At 48.2% G+C, this 21,063-nt stretch overlaps 2 protein-coding genes across 2 annotated transcripts in view; one reads left to right on the top strand and one right to left on the bottom strand.

Moving 5' to 3' along the window:
• The window catches only part of Pik3r4 (phosphoinositide-3-kinase regulatory subunit 4), a 53,604-nt gene extending 44,022 nt beyond the window's left edge, over positions 1-9,582 (top strand). The window contains exons 16-20 of the mRNA XM_052187445.1: positions 4,147-4,278; positions 6,988-7,088; positions 8,084-8,172; positions 8,296-8,404; positions 9,052-9,582. Of these exons, the coding sequence (XP_052043405.1) occupies positions 4,147-4,278; positions 6,988-7,088; positions 8,084-8,172; positions 8,296-8,404; positions 9,052-9,222 (602 nt within the window). The 3' untranslated portion in view covers positions 9,223-9,582. The remainder of the gene's footprint in view (positions 1-4,146; positions 4,279-6,987; positions 7,089-8,083; positions 8,173-8,295; positions 8,405-9,051) is intronic.
• A 1,469-nt stretch (positions 9,583-11,051) lies between these two features.
• Col6a6 (collagen type VI alpha 6 chain) overlaps positions 11,052-21,063 on the bottom strand; it is a 135,993-nt gene continuing 125,981 nt past the window's right edge. The window contains exons 37-38 of the mRNA XM_052187444.1: positions 19,650-19,743; positions 11,052-12,805 (exon numbers count right to left, since the gene is read on the bottom strand). Of these exons, the coding sequence (XP_052043404.1) occupies positions 12,601-12,805; positions 19,650-19,743 (299 nt within the window). The 3' untranslated portion in view covers positions 11,052-12,600. The remainder of the gene's footprint in view (positions 12,806-19,649; positions 19,744-21,063) is intronic.

Here is a 21,063-nt window from a genome sequence, read left to right as displayed (position 1 = left end):
AGGGCAGTACTGCAGCACGGCGGGCTCCTGAGGCAGCACGCTTGAAGAACACTGACTCTCCTTCCCCAGTGCTCCTGTCAACACTCACATCTTCTCAGTTATGGGGAGGGACTGTGACCCGGACCCCGTGCTAGACTGCCAACTAACTTCTCGTGTGTAGGCGACCATGGCTACTGTGTGCTCAGGAGTCCATCGGTCCTGCTGTATCCAGAGGACTCTGTTGCCCTGGTCCTCCCAACTGCTAACAGTCTTCCTACCCCCGTGTGGCTCCTGTGGGGAGCACTGTCTGCTGTCTGAGTGTGTGTCTCAGAGCTCTGTAACAGCAGGTTTCACACAGCTTCCTCAAGGTTCTTAGTGTGGGCTAGTCCCGCCCCGCCCTCCCATTCCTCCTCTCCCGTCAGGTCAGTCATGTCACCAGCTTGCTTCTCTCTTCCTTCTGTCCAGATGCTCCTCCCCACGCCATGGCCCCTCTGTAGTTTCCCTGACTCGTAGGTATTCCAGGTTTAACACAAATCTAAGGCTTTGCAGTGTATGAGTGAGATCTCTGTCACTTACGTATGATGTTTCTGGTTCCGTGCATTTACCTCCACATTTCCTAATTCTGGGTTTCTCTACAGCTGAATAAAAGTTCGTTGTGTAAGGTACTGAGTTTTCTCTCTCCACTCAAGAGTTAATGGACATTAACCAAGCTGTTTCCATTTCCTGGCTACCCTGAACAGAGAGCAGCAGTGACCATGGATAGGCAGGTGTCTGTGTAGGAAGAAGGTGTAGAGTCCTTTGGGTATTTGCCCAAGATTAGCATAGCTGAGTCATATGGCAGTTCTGTTTCTCAACTTCTTTTTTTTTTTTTTGTTCGGACCCATAGTCCAATTTTTCTTTTTTCTTTTTTTTTTCTATTTTTTAAAATTTATTGATATATTTATTTACATTTCAAATGATTTCCCCTTTTCTGGACCCCCACTCCCCGAAAGTCCCATCAGTCCCCTTCCCTCCCCCTGTTTTCCCACCCAACCCTTCCTACTTTCCTGTTCTGATTTTGCTCTATACTGCTTCACTGAGTCTTTTCAGAACAAGGGGCCACTCCTCCGTTCTTCTTGTACCTCATTTGATGTGTGGATTATGTTTTGGGTATTCCAGTTTTCTAGGTTAATATCCACTTATTAGTGAGTGCATACCATGATTCATCTTTTGAGTCTGGGTTACCTCACTTAGTATGATATTCTCCAGCTCCATCCATTTGCCTAAGAATTTCATGAATTCATTGTTTCTAATGGCTGAATAGTACTCCATTGTGTATATATACCACATTTTTTGCATCCACTCTTCTGTTGAGGGATACCTGGGTTCTTTCCAACTTCTGGCAATTATAAATAGGGCTGCTATGAACATAGTGGAACATGTATCCTTATTACATGCTGAGGAATCTTTTGGGTATATGCCCAGGAGTGGTATAGCAGGATCTTCTGGAAGTGAGGTGCCCAGTTTTCGGAGGAACCGCCAGACTGATTTCCAGAGTGGTTGTACCAATTTGCAACCCCACCAGCAGTGGAGGAGTGTTCCTCTTTCTCCACATCCTCGCCAACACCTGCTGTCTCCTGAATTTTTAATCTTAGCCATTCTGACTGGTATAAGGTGAAATCTCAGGGTTGTTTTGATTTGCATTTCCCTAATGACTAATGAAGTTGAGCATTTTTTAAGGTGTTTCTCTGCCATCCAAAGTTCTTCAGGTGAGAATTCTTTGTTTAACTCTGTACCCCATTTTTTAATAGGGTTGTTTGGTTTTCTGGAGTCTAACTTCTTGAGTTCTTTATATATATTGGATATTAGCCCTCTATCTGATGTAGGATTGGTGAAGATCTTTTGTTTCTCGACTTCTGAGGAACCTCCTCACCGACTTCAGAGTGGCTCTTCCAGTTTGTACTCCCAGCAGCAGTGAGCCAGGGCCTCCCCTCCACCACGGCCTCGGGAGCTTTTGTTGTTGTCTAACCAGGGTAGAACCACTCATCTAGTCTCCATTGTACCTTGCCCTTTCCAGAATGCCACAGACAGGGCATCACACAGTGCATGGTTTGTCACTAAACATGCAGTTCATAAGACTTTCCGATTGCCTTCGTGTATGCAGAGTTTTAAGTTATTTTTCATTTTTAAAATAGATAATTTGTGTACTGCACAGCCATTATCTAGCTGGACGGTGGAATGGTTTCTAGTTTGGGGCTTTTCTGAATAAATTTTCTATAAGCATTTATAAGTAGGTTTTTGTGGGAACTCTAATTTGATTTTTCTCAGGTATACTGGTGAGTGGGATTGATGATTTATGAAAATTCTAGTTTTAATTGCAGTACTACTATGTATCTAGTGGATACACTGTGATAGTTTGATACCTGCTTATATTGATGAATGATTAAACAGGTAATTAAGAAATCTGTCATATTTTGTGGCAAAAATATTTAAAATCTATAGTAATTGAAATACCTAATACATTGTCACTCATTATACTGACAGTTCTATATGCTGTCACTGTTCTGTCAGTCAGTAAGGCATATTCCTTCCAAGAAACGACATGGCTTGCCCCGTCTCCCCTTTCCTTTCCTCAAAAGTCATGTTTTTCCCACAGCGTTTTGTGCGGGTTTGTTTTCTTTCCTATTTAAAACAGGGTCTTAATGCATTCAGGCTGGTTTCAAACTACCTGAGAATGACCTTGGCCTTCTGGTCCCCCTGCCTCTGTTTCCCAGTGTTTGGCTCATGGAGCTGGAGGCAGGACTTTGTATCGTAGGCAAGAACTTGGCCAACAGAGCTCCATCCCAGGCCCCTCCCCTGCAGAGTGCTCCGATGTGCTCCTTGAAAATGCCAGGTTTTCTTCTTCCCCCCATACCTAGCAGAGTTAAGGGTTTCTGTCCTTGAGTTTAGATTTCGGGAGTCCTTAGTTTACACTGCATCATCATTAGATATCTACCTTTTACTGAATTAAGTTTGACTTATTGGAAGATGGCAGCATCCAAAGCAGTTCATAACACCGGATAGTGCGTAGCTAGCAGGTTTACAAAGGAAAATGATGTCATGGGCACCCTGAGCAGCTTTGAGGAGGCAGTGGTGCCACTGTGGCTATTGTCGCAACTGTTGTGGAGTATGGCAAAGAGACATGGAGAGATGCAGCTGCCCTCCTGTGGAACTGGAGACCAACCCAATCATGTGCTCTGCTCTGCTCTGCTGCCGGGCTCTGTTCCATGGGGTCCATTCTTCATTAGTAGTAGAATGCTATGATCGTGTGGGTGCTCAGCCCGTTTCCTGTGTGGTTGGACACCCATACCTGTCTACAGAAACCTGTGGAACAGAGGACACATGGAGATGACTAGGAGCTAATGATGCACACACAACCATTTTCTCACTGGACTTTGCCGTAATCACTGGGTATCAGTGATGCTATATGATCTCAGGCAGTCTGAATGCTCTGGCTGGCAGATTCAGCCTCATCCTCTCAACCGCATTTGGTTTTGTGGGTGCCTTTGGCAGTTAATAACAATGTCAGTATTTAATGAATTATTCATTTTAAATTCGCATTCATTAGACAGTACTGTAATTGCATTATGATAAGCATGTTATTACTAGTATTTGGCAACTGTGGGTGCTGTTTGAAGCTGTGGAGACAGCCTCATGGGAACAAAGCCTTTTTTTCTTCCCTTTCTTGGCAATACTGGGGTCGTGCACACCCAACAAGTGCTTTACTGCTCAGCTGTGCCCCCAATCCTGTTTTTAGTTTTTATCTTGAAACATAGGTTCACCAAGTTGCCCAGGCTTGAATTTGCTTTTTAGTCCAGGTAGGCCTCAGCCTCCAGTGTAGCTGAGATTACAGGCCTCTGACACTGGGCCTGGCGACAAAGCCTTTCCAGAAGTGACCAAGGCAGTTCTAAAACCAATTTATCCAGAGCTAGGGGAGGTTGTGCATCTCTTTAATCCCAGTTCTCAGGAGGTAGAAGCAGGTGGATCTCTGGGATTTTGAGGCCAGCCAGGGTGACATAATGAGACCCCCCCACCTTAAACAAAAATCTAAAAAATGTGTTCTTTCAGAGGTAATACTGTCATAGTTGTGAATGCAGTGCTGTGTGTGATTTGCTTCAATGTTAATGGTTTGTGCCTTTTAAATTTGAGGCACGAGCAGCGGTGCCATGGCGTGCTGGGACATGCGGTTCCAGTTGCCGATTTCCAGTCACTGTCATCCCTCCCGAGCTCGCATCCGGCGCCTCTCCATGCACCCCCTGTACCAGTCCTGGGTGATCGCAGGTAAGCAGCAGGCTGGCACTCGGGCCGGGGCTGCACTGTGTGGCGTGGCTGAGACCCTCTCTTGTCAGAGTTTTTACTTTACATCTGAATCATGTGCTTGCTTCTGCTTTAACCTGGAAGCTGCTCACCATTGTGTTTAAGTTGCAAACCCACACGCACCATCAGCCTTCCCTCTGCCCACTCCCTTCTTCCACCGTCTCTCATCTTTCATTGCATTTCTTTCCAGCTCCTGTGCCCCCTATTTTTTGTTAAGACCTCCAGGGTCTTCCTAGGAATGTAAGAAGGGATGTGGACTCCTCCCAAGTTGTCATGTTTTCTGACCTGCCCTGTGTTTCTCACACATCTCTTCCTTTCCGTCATGGACACTCTGTGCTGGTCCCTGAGTTGTCTTTAATGTGTATATGTGTGTTACCTGCATGCCTGTCTGCACTGTGTGTGTGCAGTGACCTTGGAGGCCGGACGAGGGTGTCCTATCACCAGGGCCTGGAGTTAGGAACCACTGTAAGCTGCCTTATGGATGTTTAGAAGCAAACCTGAGTCCTAGAAAAGCAGCCAGCGCTCTTCACTGTTGAGCCTTCTCTCCAGCCTCACTTGGACATATCTTTGAAATTATTATTTTTTACCTATAAAGTATGGTTGAAAATACCTTATAGTTCAAGAACTGAAGTGAAGCATCGAACACAGTCTGGCAGGACAACTTAGCTTGATAGATAAGAGCTTTTGGCAATCTTAGGGTTCCCTTTGGTCCTCCTCTTTCTCATGCACAGCTCACATGGTGGAATCCAGATAGAATCAAAGCAGGGAAAGCAGGGATTCCAGCAGCCAGCACAGCTGCTCCGCGCCTCTCCTGCTTCCTGGCAGCTGTGGTGGGAGCCGCTCTGCTCTACTCCTTGCCGTGCTGGACTGAGAGTGAGCTAAAGTCAACCCCGGAGTCATTCTGCTGGGTCATAGCGATGGAAGAACTGATCATACACCACAGAACAGCCGGTTCTACCTTGGGTCTACCTGTGGGCTCTTCCATCCAGTTAGGGTTCTAACAAGACAAGCTTGTTCAAGGGGAGGTTCTCTCTAAAGGCTCCGTTACAAAGGCGTGGGCAGAGAGCTTGGCACAGCATAAGATGTGTGCTTAGTAGTTGCGTGGAAGGAGGTGTTTGGGAGGTCTGGATATTGGAGTTTACAAAGACATTGGCCGGAAAAGCCTGGAGAGGAACAGTGACGTTGGGGGGCGGGGGCAGAGACCTTTTCTGGAGTTACTTCTCCTGCCTTGTTTCTGAGGCAGAGCCACTGTTGTTTCTCTTGCTGAGTTATGTCCTCTAGGCTAGATGACTTAGAGCTCCCAAGTGAGTCTCTCGTCTTCACCGATCACCAGCTGTAAGGATGTGGGGATTCTAGACATAGATTATGTGCGCTGCTGCATCTGGCTCTTTACTTGGATTTAGGGATCAGCAATGGGTCATTGGGCTTGTGTAACAAGCACTTTACCAAATGAGCCATTTTCTAATCCCAAGCAGTGAATTTTGAGGTGCAGGATAGAGTTAGGCTGCATGAGGTGATCTTTCTCCCCTACCAAGGCTGTTCATACTTGGTGACTTATGAGCTGTGTGCTGTGGGTGGAGCCATCGTGGTCGCAGGGCCACATGGAGGCTCTGGTTAGACTTCCCTGTTTCTCTTCCTACACTGGCCAATGTCCTCTCTTCAGGGCAGAAGCATAACAGGCCCATTGCTGTTAGTCACAAGTCTGCCTCCCTCTTAAAGGCATTTAGGGCCCATTGGATAATCCTGAATAATTGGCCCCTTTCAAGGTTCTTAATTATATCTTTGAAAATCACTTTGTCTTTTAAGACAACATTTACAGGTTCTTAGGAGTAGGAACTTGAACTATTTGAGGACGATTTTCTTATTTTTAGATTGCTAAGGGTCAAATACACGTAGGAGCCGGATAGTACAGGACCCTCAAGTGCTATTCATGCGGGCCAACCTTGAGAGTGTGGCATGTGCCGTTCACTCCCAAGCTTTTCCTACCACCCCCTTGTCTGCTCCAGCCTCACACTTGCCCATAGCAGTGCCAGTGAATAGTGCCAGCTCTGTGCATGACATGTGACTAAGTCCTGGGACAGTTGTGGCCCCCGCCGGCGGCATCATTACCCAGTGCAGAGTGTGTCAGCCCATGCTCTCTGCTTTTCCCACTGGCCTCCCCTCCCTCTCACACAAATCCTGCCACCAAACACCCTGGGCTTTTGCGCATGTATATTTCTTGCCTACTCTGTAGTCTGCCTGAAATCGGCCACCTGCTGCGGCATCTGCTGCTTTTTTGGGCCTGGCTAGAACATTTCGACTCAGCTCACGAGATGTGCTGCTTCTTCCTCGGCCTGAGTACAGGAGGAGCTCGGCGCTTGCTCGCTCTCGCCATCATGCTGTCTCACGGGTCTTGTCTTTTTCCTTTCTCTCTCTATACTGTACATTCTTGAGGGCAAAGCTATGATTTGCCTTTCTGCCCCATAGTCTCTTCAGTACCTGGCTGGAGTGCAGCATATATATTAACTGTTGGGCTATCAAGAACACTTTTTAACTCACCCAGTCTGGTGATAAGTCATGATGTTATTTTAAGAGTATTAGTATTTCTTGCAGGTTGGAAATAGACACAGGCTGTCTTGCTTTTGCTACCAAGATGTGACAGAAGAGCTAACAGTTCTTGCCATTGTCTCTCAGCTGTTCAGGGCAACAATGAAGTCTCCATGTGGGACATGGAGACTGGCGATAGGAGACTGACTCTCTGGGCCAGCAGTGCACCTCCACTGTCCGAGTTACAGGTATGTCACCGGTGTTTACTGCAAAGGATGATTGTTACCTCTGTCCTAAGCATCTTTAGGCACTTTATCCAGCATGATCTCTCATGAATTTTATTACACATTTAGTTATATCTAACTTGTGTTCTTAATAACATGAACATTATGTGACCATTGCTGTGTGTTTTCCAATTCTTTTAGCTTGCAGGGCCTGCTCCATTGGCTGTTTGTGATCTCACATTGGAGCTCCTGTAGATGCAAATTAGGCAAAGCCTATTAATGAAGAATGCAGTCTTCTTACATATGCAGGGGTTCCCCTGGCTTAGGATTTTTGCCTTTACATGGTGGTCTGAAAAGCTGTATGCATTAACTATAAAATACACTTTGAATTTTGATCTTTTCCCAGGCTAATGATCTGTGCTCTGGTTCTCTTGTGAATGAGTCTGTGTGTGTCACTGAGCCATAGCTCCTGGTCAGACCATAAGAGTAAACAACTAGATTTAGTGTTGGGCCAGAACCCCAAAGCAAATTGAGCGTCCGTACCTTGTATGAATGCTCTTGTCTACTGTTTGTGTTTCCAGGAATATCTTGGCAAGTAAGCTAAGGTAGGAAAGGTTTCTTCTCTCACACACCCCTTACTTAGGTCTCATACAAAGAAGCCCTGAAGTAATGGTTTTATACGGTTTGTGACAGGACCAGAGAGTGCAGCCCAAGCTGACCTTGAGCTGGTGACTCTTGCCTCTTCCCAGAGCACTGTACCTACTGGTGTGCACCACCATGCTCAGCTTGAGGAGACCCTGGAGACTGAGCTCAGAGCCTTGCCTGTGCTGTGTAAGCACTCTGTCCTCTAGGCCTTCAAAGCAGTTAGATCCTGAAGTTCCCCCAAAAGATGAGAGTCCAATTCCACAGGCTATATGTCTGACGGATGAAGTGCTTGTATAGCTATTGACAGTTGACTCACTTCTACTAAAAATGACGTCATTTGTCTTTTATGTGACCATGTGTTTCTGTCTTTCCAGCCTTCACCGCACAGTGTCCATGGCATCTACTGCAGCCCTGCAGATGGAAACCCTATCCTGCTAACCGCTGGCTCGGACATGAAAATAAGGTGCAGTGTCATGAAGGGTCCTCAGGTTGAAACATGACAGCCTGGATATTGTGCCATTGATTCTGCAGAAATCTCTTCTTGATACACTGCAGATTTTATTACTATTTATTCCCTCTCCCCTAGGTTCTGGGACTTGGTTTCCCCAGAGAGGTCCTATGTTGTTGCCGGAAGTACAGGTTCCCCATCTGTATCCTACTACAAGAAGATAATAGAAGGCACTGAGGTCGTCCAGGTGTGGAACTTTATTTCTTCTAACATTTGTAGGCACAAAAATGCCTTTGATCAAGATTGATATTTCAAGATTCCTTTGACACTAAGACAAGCATTTGGTTTTTCTTACGTCTGGGTGGGAAGCGTGGGCATGGAGGCAGGGTCTGGCCTCAGCTCCGTCACTGTCCTTGCCCCTCCTGAGTTTCAGGGTGACAGGTATATGTACCATTGCACCTCACCACTGTCACAGTGTCACAAAGGGCAAGGAAATGCATTAAAGAAGCGCCTTACTGCTTTGCTTTTGCAGATGGGACAGTTGGGGACAGGGAAGTCATTTGTCCAGGGTCACAGAGCTGACAAGCAGGAGACTGCGGTCCTGGTGCAGCCATTGCCCTTCAAAGCATGTTACTGATAGAGAATATCATGTGTTCTGGCCCATCCGTATTTTAAAATACCAGACTATCAAGCATCTATCTGTTCTTTCCTTCCACATTAATACTCACGTAGACTATACTGAGCCATCTGTTTTAAGTGGCTGTGCCTGTAGTCTGATGATCGGAAACCCAGGCCACTTTGGACTCACTCTCTGTTTTAACAACCTTAAACAAGGTAGGACAAGGCACAGGTTTAACCTCAGGCCTTTGTTTTGACTTCTACCCCACCCAACAGGAAATTCAGAACAAGCAGAAGGTGGGACCGAGTGATGACACCCCTCGAAGGGGCCCAGAGTCTCTGCCTGTGGGACATCATGACATCATCACAGACATCGCCACCTTCCAGACCACCCAGGGCTTCATTGTGACTGCTTCTAGAGACGGGATTGTGAAGGTCTGGAAATAAATCCTGCCAATTTGTATAAAATGCTGTAAAGTTAGAAATGTACCATAGCTCAGGACAAAAAGGACTTCTAGAGAACAAGCCTGGTTTTTGAAGTGACTGTGTAACTGTTTCATGGCTAAACACCAGCCACAGTGGGTAAAGATGTAGGCATGGTGACTTTGTTCATGTGCATCTCTGAAGAACTGGCTGGATAGCACAGGCTGGGAGTGCTGGATGCGATGGAGCAGGACAGGGAGAAGTGTAGAAAGGGACGATGATATGAGCGGTTTATTTTCTATGGAAATGATTGTAAGCCATTATGTAAACACACTTTTGTTATTATTAATGCTATTCAAACTGCAAATAAACTCTATTCAAGCATCCTGAGAGTTGGGGTTTGTTTGGGGAAGTACTTTAGGTAGTAAACAGGCAGGGGATGAACTCTGACCTGGGCTGTTGCTAGGCAGCAGAGAGGACTCCTGGGCCTCGGCTTCTGTACTTGTACACTTTTATCTCTGCTGTTCACTGCCTACTGTTATACAGTTGGTTCCAATTGATTTCCTCTGTATCAGCTCAGGATCAATGTGGCCCTGCCCTGCACACCATTATTGTGGGATCTGCCAAAAAAAATCTTGCATTTTCCAAAGGTGATATTTACTAAATGCTAGAAGAAGAGTGTTCCAGGTAAAGATATTCCAAGCTTTGTGAGGCCTGCAGTTGCTTTTCCAGTAAGGCAAAACTTTTCAAGCTAACAGATTTCTATTTTTATGCAGTTTAATTCTCTTCACATTTCAACCTCTTCTCTTAGAAAAGGGTTTATGGTGTTCAGAATATCCCACTTTGAAATTAGTTACCTGAAATAAACCTGGCTGACTAGATAATCCAAGTCTGAAGAACACTGCTTGTTGAGTATTCAGTATATTCTAAGCACTCTCTTGTTACAAACTGCAGTTGGTTCCTGACAGTTCACATGTGCAGTCTGGGCGTCAGCAGTGTTTCTGGATGGCTTAAATTGCAGAAAGATGAGGAAGTGCTTGTCATTCACAAAGGTTCTGACCTGACCGTGTAGACTCTGGAAGCTTGGCATGCCCACTGCCTGGCCAGACAGCCTGTGTGCTGAGCTCATTGAGACCGTAGGAGCTGGGGAGCTGTCCCTGCAGAACAGGCCTCAGGCATGCAGCAGCTGGATAAGCTGTGCGCCTCAGGGTGCTGAGGGTAAAGGGACAGTTGACAAACAGCTGGTCTTGTTCTCCACTCACTGCCGTCACTCACACCTGCCCCCCAGATGGTGCACTTACAGTCTGCTGGCTTAGTGTAGAGGTAACGGGAGCCAGACCCACTGGGGTCAGTCCTGATTGACAGTTCAAGACAAGATGCTCCAGCAGCGCTCACTGCGCTTCTCTCCACGAATGTACCTTACTAAGTTTAGATTCCGCTTAGCTTTTTCCAGTTAAATTCTTAATTTTTATGTGTGTGTCTGCACATGTGTATCCAGTCCCCTGGAGCTGGAGTTACAGGCAGCTGTGAGCCACTCAGCTAAAACCCAGCCCTCTGAAGGAGCAAGTTCTTAACTGCTGACCCAGCCCTGGCACTAAGAACTTTTATGATTTGAGACAGGGTTTCTCTCTATAGCCCTGGCTGGCCTGGAACTCACTCTGTAGACCAACCAAGCTGTCCTGGAATTCAGAGATCCACCTGCCTCTGCCTCCTGAGTGCTGAGATTAAAGGTATGAGCCACTACCTTCAGCCAGGAACTTTTTTTTTAATGAGCTATTTGCAGCATTCTTCAGACCCTTAACCTGTTAAGGATTAAAAATATGACTCCAAAATGCTAAATTAATTTTAATCACCAAGCAATTTTTATGACACAGGAAAAAAAAAACATTTTCAAAGTATCTCCAACAATAAGTAGAAAAGTATCTGCTCAACCAGAGTTAATTAGAAAAGTCTCTGCTGTTACAAATACCTCTTAAATATTGCCCGGCAGTTTCCTGTACAGAAACACATACTGTTCCTGAGCCTCGGAGCACCTTTAGGATACATGAAGCTGATGTGCACCTGAGTACAAACGGACAGTTGCTCCTGGCGTTCCTGCTTCCAGAAGGCACCGGAGGCTGTCTCCATGCAGTTGCCCCAGGAATGGCAGCACAAAGGGTTAAAAAAATTCCTGCACATGGCTTATCCATGCAGATTTCCTGAACAGGGGGATGGAATAGAAGATCTGAATGTGTTCTCTGGGCCTGCAGTGCCAGGGACCTACTTCCCATACACAGCTCCCTTTTCTTTCTGAAGACAGTGGCCTGCCTGACTGTGCCTTTGGTAAGTGGGGATCAAGCTGTAAACTGAGGTAAGATCTGGGTGGTAGGCCTCTGCGCAGTGCCACTTTGATATTTAGCTGTTGAAAACACCCCTACCCTAAGAAGAAAAAAATAAACAGGGAGACAAAGCCACCATAGAACACTTGAGGGGCTGGGCTCTGAGATTGAACCCAGGTTTTGGGGTTTTTCTTACATCCCAAAGCTCATGTCCGTTTCATTCCGAGCTCTGCCAGTCCTGCTTCATGCCATGTTCACTGTAGCCCAATGCTTGCCGCCCGCCCGGTGGGGTAAAGGGACTCAGTCTAACTCATGACAGTTTGCGTTGCTACTCTTCTTGCCTAAGGAACATATGGATTAGTAAAAAATAATAAATGACCAAAGCAAGGGAAAAAAGACCAGAAATCCACTGAAACGCCTTGACAGGAGGCTCTACATAGAAAACCCAGTCCATGAGCCTGACTCAGGTTCCTGGAGAATTGGTTGCGTTTCCCAGTGAATTTAGGAAGACAGAGCTGGAAAAGGTTACTCTCTGCTTCTTACCGGACCAGGCAAACCACTTTAGAAGGCCAGAGGCAGCCTTCTGTCCAAGCCATCCCGGTCTACCCAGACAATGCTGTGCTGAGATGGATGTCCTGAAGGTCAGATGGCCAAAACCATGTCATAAAACCAGCACCCATTTCTAGGTCAGTGTTGGCTAATTGCATGACATCGAAGGCCTCTTATTAAACAGATGAGCCGTAAACTACAGCACGTTAAAAGGACATAAGCCACAGCACGTTAAAAGGACGGCTTTGCATGTGGAAGACAGAGCAAAGGGTTGCAATTCAGAGTTTACATCGGCCCGTGTCTGCATGCCTACACTGTTAAAAAAAAAATCAACTTCAAGATGTGTATGTCCTTCCATCTCCTCATAGTGATGCTGGAATTGTTTAGTAAACATACAAGATAGATTTTAATCCCAGGAGTGTAGCGGTTGAGGTGCGTCACCGCCTACAGCCACTGGCTTGTTCTGCCTTCCAGAGCTGTCCTTGGACCTGGTGGGTCTGGCGCTAAGTCAAGAGTCTGCCCATGGCTGACGTGTTCAATCACTCCGTTTACCGAGCTTGGAAGTAGCTTTCATCGCGTCTTTCCCCCGTTTAAAGGTATAGCGTGTGCTTCTGGAAAGACTTGAAATAGCAGCCCCGCCACCTCTCAGCATACTGGAAAGGCGTTTTTTATCTTGAAAGAGCTTTGCTGCCTCTGGTGCGTGGTCTTTGAGGAGAGCTTTCTGTGGTCCCGGAACAAAGCTGCACAGCAAAACGAGAGAACAGCACAGGTGAGGCCGAGCCCTTCCAGCTGGCTCCACGGTAACCTTTCTTCCTAACCCATCCCACCCATTCTTCATCCCACCCCTCCAGGGTAAATTAAAACACTTTTTGAAGTAGAGATTTATATTGGCCTATCACGGGGAGAGGACACTAAAGAATTTTGCAAAAGCCATATAGAAATATTTCATAAGTATATTTAAAAATAAAGGTATGCATGGGCATGTGTGTGTGTGTACCTGTATATATCTATGTGTGTGTGCATATACAGGTATGTGTGCATATCTCTTTTTAACAGGTATACTACATGAGGTGATGATGCTGCCCCTAAGAGCTATGCCCTCGGCTAGCAAAGCCCGCAGTCTCAGGCTTAGGACCCCCGCCCCCCACCCCCTTCAAGTTGTTGGTCAGGAGAATACAAGTTTCCATAGCAGTGTGGGCTATGGCCCTGGCTCTTGGTTGTTTCTGAGAACCTGGAGGCTAGAGCCTATTGCTGAAGACACTTTGCACAGGGGCACTTAGAGGAATGCCACTGGACCTGATTTGGAGGCAGCAGCCTGCCTGCCTGCCTGCCTGCTGCCTGCCTGCCTGCCTACCTGCCCGCCTGCCTGCCTACCTGCCCGCCTGCCTGCCTGCCTACCTGCTGCCTGCCTGCCTGCCCGCCTGCCTGCTGCCTGCCTGCCTGCCTGCCCGCCTGCCTGCCCGCCTGCCTGCCTACCTGCTGCCTGCCCGCCTGCCTGCCCGCCTGCCTGCCCGCCTGCCTGCCCGCCTGCCGCCTGCCCGCCTGCTGCCTGCCCGCCTGCTGCCTGCCCGCCTGCTGCCTGCCCGCCTGTCGCCTGCCTGCCTGCCTACCTGCCGCCTGCCCGCCTGCTGCCTGCCCGCCTGCTGCCTGCCCGCCTGCTGCCTGCCCGCCTGCCTGCCCGCCCGCCTGCCTGCCCGCTTGCTGCCTGCCTGCCTGCTGCCTGCCCGCCTGCCCGCCTGCCCGCCTGCCTGCCGCCTGCCTGCCTGCCTGCCTGCCTGCCGCCTGCCTGCCTGCCGCCTGCCTGCCTGCCTGCCTGCCTGCCTGCCGCCTGCCTGCCTGCCTGCCTGCCTGCCGCCTGCCTGCCTGCCTGCCTGCCTGCCGCCTGCCCGCCTGCCTGCCTGCCTGCTGCCTGCCCGCCTGCCTGCCTGCCTGCCGCCTGCCTGCCTGCCCGCCTGCCTGCCCGCCTGCCTGCCGCCTGCCTGCCTGCCTGCCTGCCGCCTGCCTGCCTGCCTGCCGCCTGCCTGCCTGCCTGCCTGCCTGCCTGCCGCCTGCCTGCCTGCCTGCCTGCCGCCTGCCTGCCTGCCTGCCGCCTGCCTGCCTGCCTGCCTGCCCGCCTGCTGCCTGCCCGCCTGCCTGCCTGCCTGCCTGCCTGCCCGCTTGCTGCCTGCCTGCCTGCTGCCTGCCTGCCTGCCGCCTGCCTGCCTGCCGCCTGCCTGCAGAGCAGCTTTCACTATTAAAAGGTGTTTTTGCAAGCTGCCGAGGGAGAGGAGCGATCGGTAGTCCTACCCAGTGTAAAGCCTAAAAGTTGCAGTGACCTGACCAGCAAGATGGCCCCTTTTGTAGGGCAACCAACAGCTCTCTATCTAATCATAAGGCCTGCTCCGTGGGAGAGAATTTACACCTATTACTGTAAACCTGGCCAACTACCCATGGCTGGAAAGGCCATAGACTCTAGAGAATCTTCTGCCATCATTTTCCTAAGTGAATACAATTCCTAATTATTAAGTGCCTGTCTTTATACCCATAGATAAGTGTATCTTTCAAGCCTCACCAAAGAAGCTTCCTTTTGCAACAGACCTGTTCAAAATACAGACGATACATGTCTCTGGGGTACCCAACCCCAGCTGACAGATCCACAGTGCCATTCCTGGGCTGCTTAGGGAACATTGTGACAGGGTGGAAAGATTTTAAGAACCAGAGGACCAGGATGCCTGCTGATTTGTAGTGTCCCTTAGTCACGACAGGGAAAACACACCCATGAACTCTCAACAGCATGCTTGTAAGAACCGGTCCACCATGATGACACCACCAGTTGAATACCAACAGGGATGGGCAAAGGTCACAAGCTCCCATCCTTAGATGAAGAGCTACAGGTGGCCAGTGGCTTCTGAGAGGGAGAAGCAGCTTCCTCTAGGGACGAGCTCCTGCACAGGCTGTCCAGTCCTAAGTGGTCAACCCTGGATGTATGTACACATGGGCAATGCTAACTGGACCCAGAGGTTGTATATACATGTGTATGCACACACACACACACACACACACACATATAGTGAATCATGAATTTGGGAGGGAGATATGGAAGGAGCTATGAAGTGATGAAGATGCAGTACTTGTATGAAATTCTCTAAAATCTTAAATTTTCTTATATTTATACAATGATTTTTGTCATATTTACCCTCCTCTTCCCTTGGGTGTCCATCATCCTGTTGTCTCCCTAACTTAATGTCCTTTTTGTCATTAATAACACCGAGTAGGTGTGCATCCGCTGGGCCGTGGGCAACCCACCGTGCAGTGGTCACTTCGGTAAAGGAGCGCGAGCGACTCCCTGCAGAGGATTTCTTCTGAGTCTAAACAGCACTGTTGTCAGGCTTGGCTCACTCACCTGTGTTGTTTCCCCGCCCTTTCCCCCTCATTTCTTTATGTCACATCCCTTAGGTGTAAGGATGACACAGCTGGAGAGGTGGCTGTTTGGGTCCCAGCACCCGTAATACAGAGCAGGTCACCCATCTGACCCCAGCTCCAGGGCATCTAACACCTCTGGCCTCTGAAGCCACCATACTCATGTGCGCACACCCACCATATAGATATGTATCTAAAAATAAATCTTTTTTTAAAAATCATTAGATTGGCAGCTACTTCTAAGCCCAACCCTGGCACCTTTTCCACAAAGGGTCAGACATGTTATGTTGTTTTGTTTTGGGGGTGGGGTTATATGTGTGTTCTTGTGCATGCGCATGCCATGGGTGCAGATGTGGCAGGCAAAGGACGCCTGGTATTGGTCCTCAGGCCCCTTCAGCTTTGGTTTGAGACAGCCGGCTGGTAACAAGTGGCCCGGGAGCTTCAGGTGTCCTTGCGCCTGCCTCTTACGTGGGGTCTGGGGATCCAAATTCATCCAATTCAGGGGATCCCTCAATGCTTGCACAGCCAGTGCTTTATGTGCTGGGCCCATGTCTTAGCTTTGAGGTTTAGTCTTTTGTTACAGATGGGCATTTGTATTGGATAGAGCATTTAATAAGGATCTTGGTAAGGACCACGTGACTACATAAGTTTTTTTTTTTTTTCTTCTACTGTGTCTTGTTTGGGAGAATACTTTGCTGGTTGGTAACTCCAAGAGGTATTCAAGGCAGAGAGGAGGTAAAATAATTCAAATTTTTAACTTGAGCCTACCTCTAGTAAAGCATATAGATAGCAAGATTGGTGTGATCTAGATAAAATGGGAGTGGAGAGGTACTGACTATAGATTTCCATTCCTTGTGATCACAGATTCCTCCATCTATGTAGATAATTGGGAGGCAGCCATGCTATGCCTCCTGACTGAGGCAGTAGGATGAGGGCACAGATAAGCTTGCTTCTATTCCTAAATGCATGGTGTGTGTATGTGTGTGTGTGTGTGTGCATATTGTGCATCCAGAAAATATACTTTGGAAAGCAAATGTGCAGTGGATGTGTCCTTAGTGTAGCAGGGGTGACTGTCCATTTTTACTGTCCACCATTTTAGGCTCTCCTGTCTCTGCTTTGGAGTCTGGCACAGTATGAAGGCAGCTTTGTGTCTTTAGTAAAAGTAAAATCTTGAAGCAGAGCTGAGTGCTTACACAAAGCTGCCCTATGGTCTCACACTCTGGCCATCTGTCTTGGTTGCCTGTGGCGAGAGTCCACCTTTCTGCTACGGACCAGCTTCTGCACATTTCCTCAAATCCACAGCTTAATCCCAGTGCGCGGCATTCTCGGGATGGCCTCTCATCTGTCTGGCCAGCCCCTGCGCATAGCAGGCAATCTCTTCAATCCCTTATTCCTCTCTGCCTTGCTTCTCTTGAAAGGCCCAGGAGGGGAGCTTCAAAAGCAGCCGTGAGTGCTCTCATCAGAATCTTGGGTTACTTAGAGAAGCCCTGGGAGTAGTAGGCGATTATATCATCGGGAGCTCACGGACAGTGGTATAGATTTCACATCTCGATTCCTTGATGCCCCAGCCACTTGGCCATCCAGACTCACAGGAGAAGCTGGCCTCCTCTGTAAGGACGGCACCATGTGGAGATGGAGAGATCCCCTGTTCAAACGCCCTGAGGATTCTGTCTTCCCACTCAATCCTGCTCCTCAAACAAAGCAGTTTCTAAAATTGCCTCTCGCGTGTGTGGGTTGGCACCAATCCCTGCCTTTGCAGTCGGAGCTGGCTGCAGATTTGTCAAGCCCGGTGGGGCGAACACTGAAGCCTCTGCATCAGGAGGCAGAGGAAAAGCATTTTCTTCTGTGGCTGTTTCTTCCTCCCTCACCATGACAGTTTTTCGTTTGTCTTTGATGTTGGACTCTGGCGTGGAGACACACAATATCTTCAGGTGACCGCATCCCACAGCTCGGGACCCCGCCAGCTTCTAGACAGATTCCCTGAAGCTGGTTCCCTTTCGTCAGTTAGCTAGAGCTGGATACAGTGCCTCAGAATACCACCATCTTCCCGCTAGGACGGCTGGGTGGAGGTTAGGAAAGGCGGATGTAGGGATGGCTGCCCACAGCCTCCCATGAAGGGAATCGGGAAGGGAGGCCAGTGGACCAGAAGATGCTTGGTGACTGGGGAGGCAGCAGTAGGTAGATTTCAAGTAAGCAGAGGCTCCAAAGCCCACAGTGAAAGATTTATTTTTCCATCACGTAGACAACCCAAATTCAGAACTAACAGCCGAGCAGGGAGCTAAGCCTAGGTGCACAGCCTGCAGAGTCCCTCCAAGGGGCCACACTTGCCTCACCGGTCACATCTACGCAGTGCCAGGCACCTGCAGCAGGGGGCGCCCTGCGCCTCTTGGACTAGCTTCACAGCCGCTTTAGGCTGGACTTCAGGAAACATTTGCTGCTGGACAGTTCCCCTGCTTGCCTCAGGTTGGAAGGGAGCTAGAGCCTCCTTGGCAGGAGAAGCTTCTCAAGGGTCCTTAGCATCCGGGCTGGGAATGCCTGCTGAGACCGGATGACCACACAGTGCACACGGTCCAAGGGAGGCACAGCAAGCCTCCCTATTGCTAATGGTGTCTATCTTGGTGCTCCTAGCTATCGGATACCTTAGTGGGCCAAGAGTTTGCCACATGACCTAAGGATTAGAATCAGATCCCCAGAATCTATGTAATTCCAGTGTGGCAGGAAGTGAAGATGGTATCCCTGAAGCAGGCCTGCCAGCCAGCCTTGCTAGAGCATCAGGCTGCCTCAGGGAGGGACTATGCCCCGCACATGAGGAGGTTGATCAAGGAAGACACTTGACTTCAGGCTTCTGCAGGTGCGTACATGTGTACACATCACACATCACACACAGAGAAAGTCATCTATACCTTGGTTGCAACCATCTTTCATGCTATTCTTAAATTCTTCATCAAGCTTCTCTTAAAGTCACTCTCTTCTACACCCCAGGAAGCCCATGCAGTCCAATCACGTCAATGTACTGCCCATACTCAAGTGTCCCCAGATGTTTCCAAATCATGATTATATTAGCCTTTCCTCTCTACCCTAGGATCCAATTAAAGTTCATAGCATTCCAGTTGGCTTCCCTGTTTCTAGTTCTCTCAGCCCAAACTCATCCTTATCCCTTCATTCATGATGTAAGGCCTACAGTATTCCACGTCCTGGGGTCGCCCAGTGATGACCTCATCATTAACCTCCAGCCAAGCATTTCTGGCAGGAACTTCATACAGGTGATGACTGTGTGTCCCACTCTGTCACCTCAGACTACACACAATGCACATATAACACTGGCACCTCAGGAGCCATGTGGCACCAGCTGCACACACCCGATAACTTGAGGTAAGCCCCTGGATCCCACAGTGCACACTAGAGACCCAACTCCCGGAAGCTGTACTCTGACCTCACACGTGCCTATGCTCCTGTACATGCCATACACACAGCGATACATTAAATAAATCACCTGTGCTTTCTAGTGCCTATGCTCCTGTACATGCCATACACACAGCGATACATTAAATAAATCACCTGTGCTTTCTAGTCATTGCCTTCTTCCTTGGCTTGCTGTCCAACACTAGGCCCGTGGGAGTCAGTCCATCTCACCCTCTAGATTCGACACTGCTAGGCGATTTTCTTTTTTCTTTTTCTGTTTTTTTTTTTTAAACTATGTTTTGCTTCCTGGAGCACCTCCATTGTCTTGGGCTGGGGTTGGTTTTTCCTGACCAGATCCTGGACATGTCTTAGGCACTAAGAAATCCGTCTCTTTGAGTGCATGATGCTGTTTAAATAGCAAGATCTGGCCACTGGGCATGCTCGCTGCCACTGGGGTGTCCCCCTGGGTGTTTTGTTTCAACACTTGAACTTTTCATTTAAAAGAGGGGAAAAAAACCCTCTATTTGGATATTTCTAGATCTGCTCGGTCATTTAAAAAACATCTCTGGTTCCCTCAATTCATATTTTAATATGCTGTAACTGGTTTCTGACTGGCTAAAATGGGTAAGAGGGGAGAGAGAGAGAGAGGGAGGGAGAGAGAGGGAGGGAGGGAGGGAGGGAGGGAGGGAGGGGTGGAGGAGGAGGAGGAGGAGGAGGAGGAAATGAGGAATAAGGAGAGTTGTACATCTACCTAAAAAGTCACACCCAACACATGGAACATACCTTCGGAATTGGCGTGGGGGCAGCTTCGGATCCCTAGAGCTGAGTCTGTTGCACCTGCCTTTGAAGTTGACTGGTGGATACTGGTTTATCCCATCTAGAAAGAGAAAAGGCTATGGTGAAGCAAGCTCTCACCCCGTCAGTCTGTTCTGTACAGTATCACATCAGTTCCCAATGTCCATCAAAAGATGGTCAATGGAAGATGAGAAATGTCTCAGAGAAACCCCCAAAGTAAGTTTGGAAAAGAAGTCTCTAGTGAATATGTTGGTGAATCCAAACAACTTTTCGTTAAAATGCCTAGAGCTCCTAATGTTGTCAGCCATTACGAAAGATAACACAAGGCAGGCAGTCCTAATAATGTTCTTGCCTTTGATAGGAATTCTCATTAGAGTATTTTTTTATTTGTTTTTATGGTGTATCAAAATGCAAAAGGAACAGGATATTCCCTTTATGGTCTTTATGTTAGCAACAAACTATGTGCCTGTGGGTTCAATTCACCGTCGTACTTCATTTGGAAGAGTATTAATTTTTCATAACAATAAAGCATGCTTTAATCCATTTGAAAATGCAAAGCCTTTAAATAAAACAGAAATTTTAAAAATGTGTTCGACATGCCTGAAAGCACGAAGTCAAAAAGATTTGTTTAACAAATACCTTTCTGGAAAAGCCAGGCCTGGTGTCATGTACTTATAATCCTGGCACTGGAGAAGTGACAAAAAGGATTTACTGGTGACGCTGGGCTTTACTGGCTAGCCAGCCCAGCCTGCTTGACAAGTTCTGCACCACTGGGAAACTCTGTCTCAAAAGGACAGTGCCCAAAGAGTGACACCTGAGGCTATCCTCCAGCTCACACATGTACATGCGCAGGTACACACAGGCATACACATACATACACGAACACACGCACACACATAGTTGGTTATGTAGTGTTCTTCCAACTAACAGGCATCCCCTGGGCTGCAACAGTGCATATCATCAAAACTGCTGTTACAAGAAAGGTACTATGCTCTGCAGTGTGGCCTAATACTGTGCTGTACCTGATCTTTAGGTTTTGTCTTATGTAGGACTTTTGTTTTGAGGTAGGGTCTTACTAAGTAGCTTGGGCTGGCTTTGGATTTACAGCAATGTCTCTGCCTTTGCCTCTCAAAAGCCAAAGTTGCAGCTGTGTGCTGGGCCCAGCAGACCTGACTCTGGGTTTCCTTTTCTTGTTGGAACAGTGCTTAAAAGGTTGCTGGGTCGGCAGCTCTGCTTCCCTTAGGGAATGTGCTGCTCTGAAGCAGACCACGCTCTGCTGTCCACCATGTGGTAGTGTGCCAGACGAGTCACAAGCACTCCGAAGGCTTCCGACGCTTCGGAGGAGAGCTGGCCACGTCTATCCTTTAAGCCTGGCACCTGTGCAGCCAGTGGCTCAGAGTAG

Source organism: Apodemus sylvaticus, chromosome 7 (genome assembly GCF_947179515.1).
Source record: "Apodemus sylvaticus chromosome 7, mApoSyl1.1, whole genome shotgun sequence".
Classification (NCBI taxonomy): Eukaryota; Metazoa; Chordata; class Mammalia; order Rodentia; family Muridae; genus Apodemus; species Apodemus sylvaticus.
Note: the sequence above shows the minus strand (reverse complement) of the source record. Positions and strands in the feature narration are given on the sequence as shown.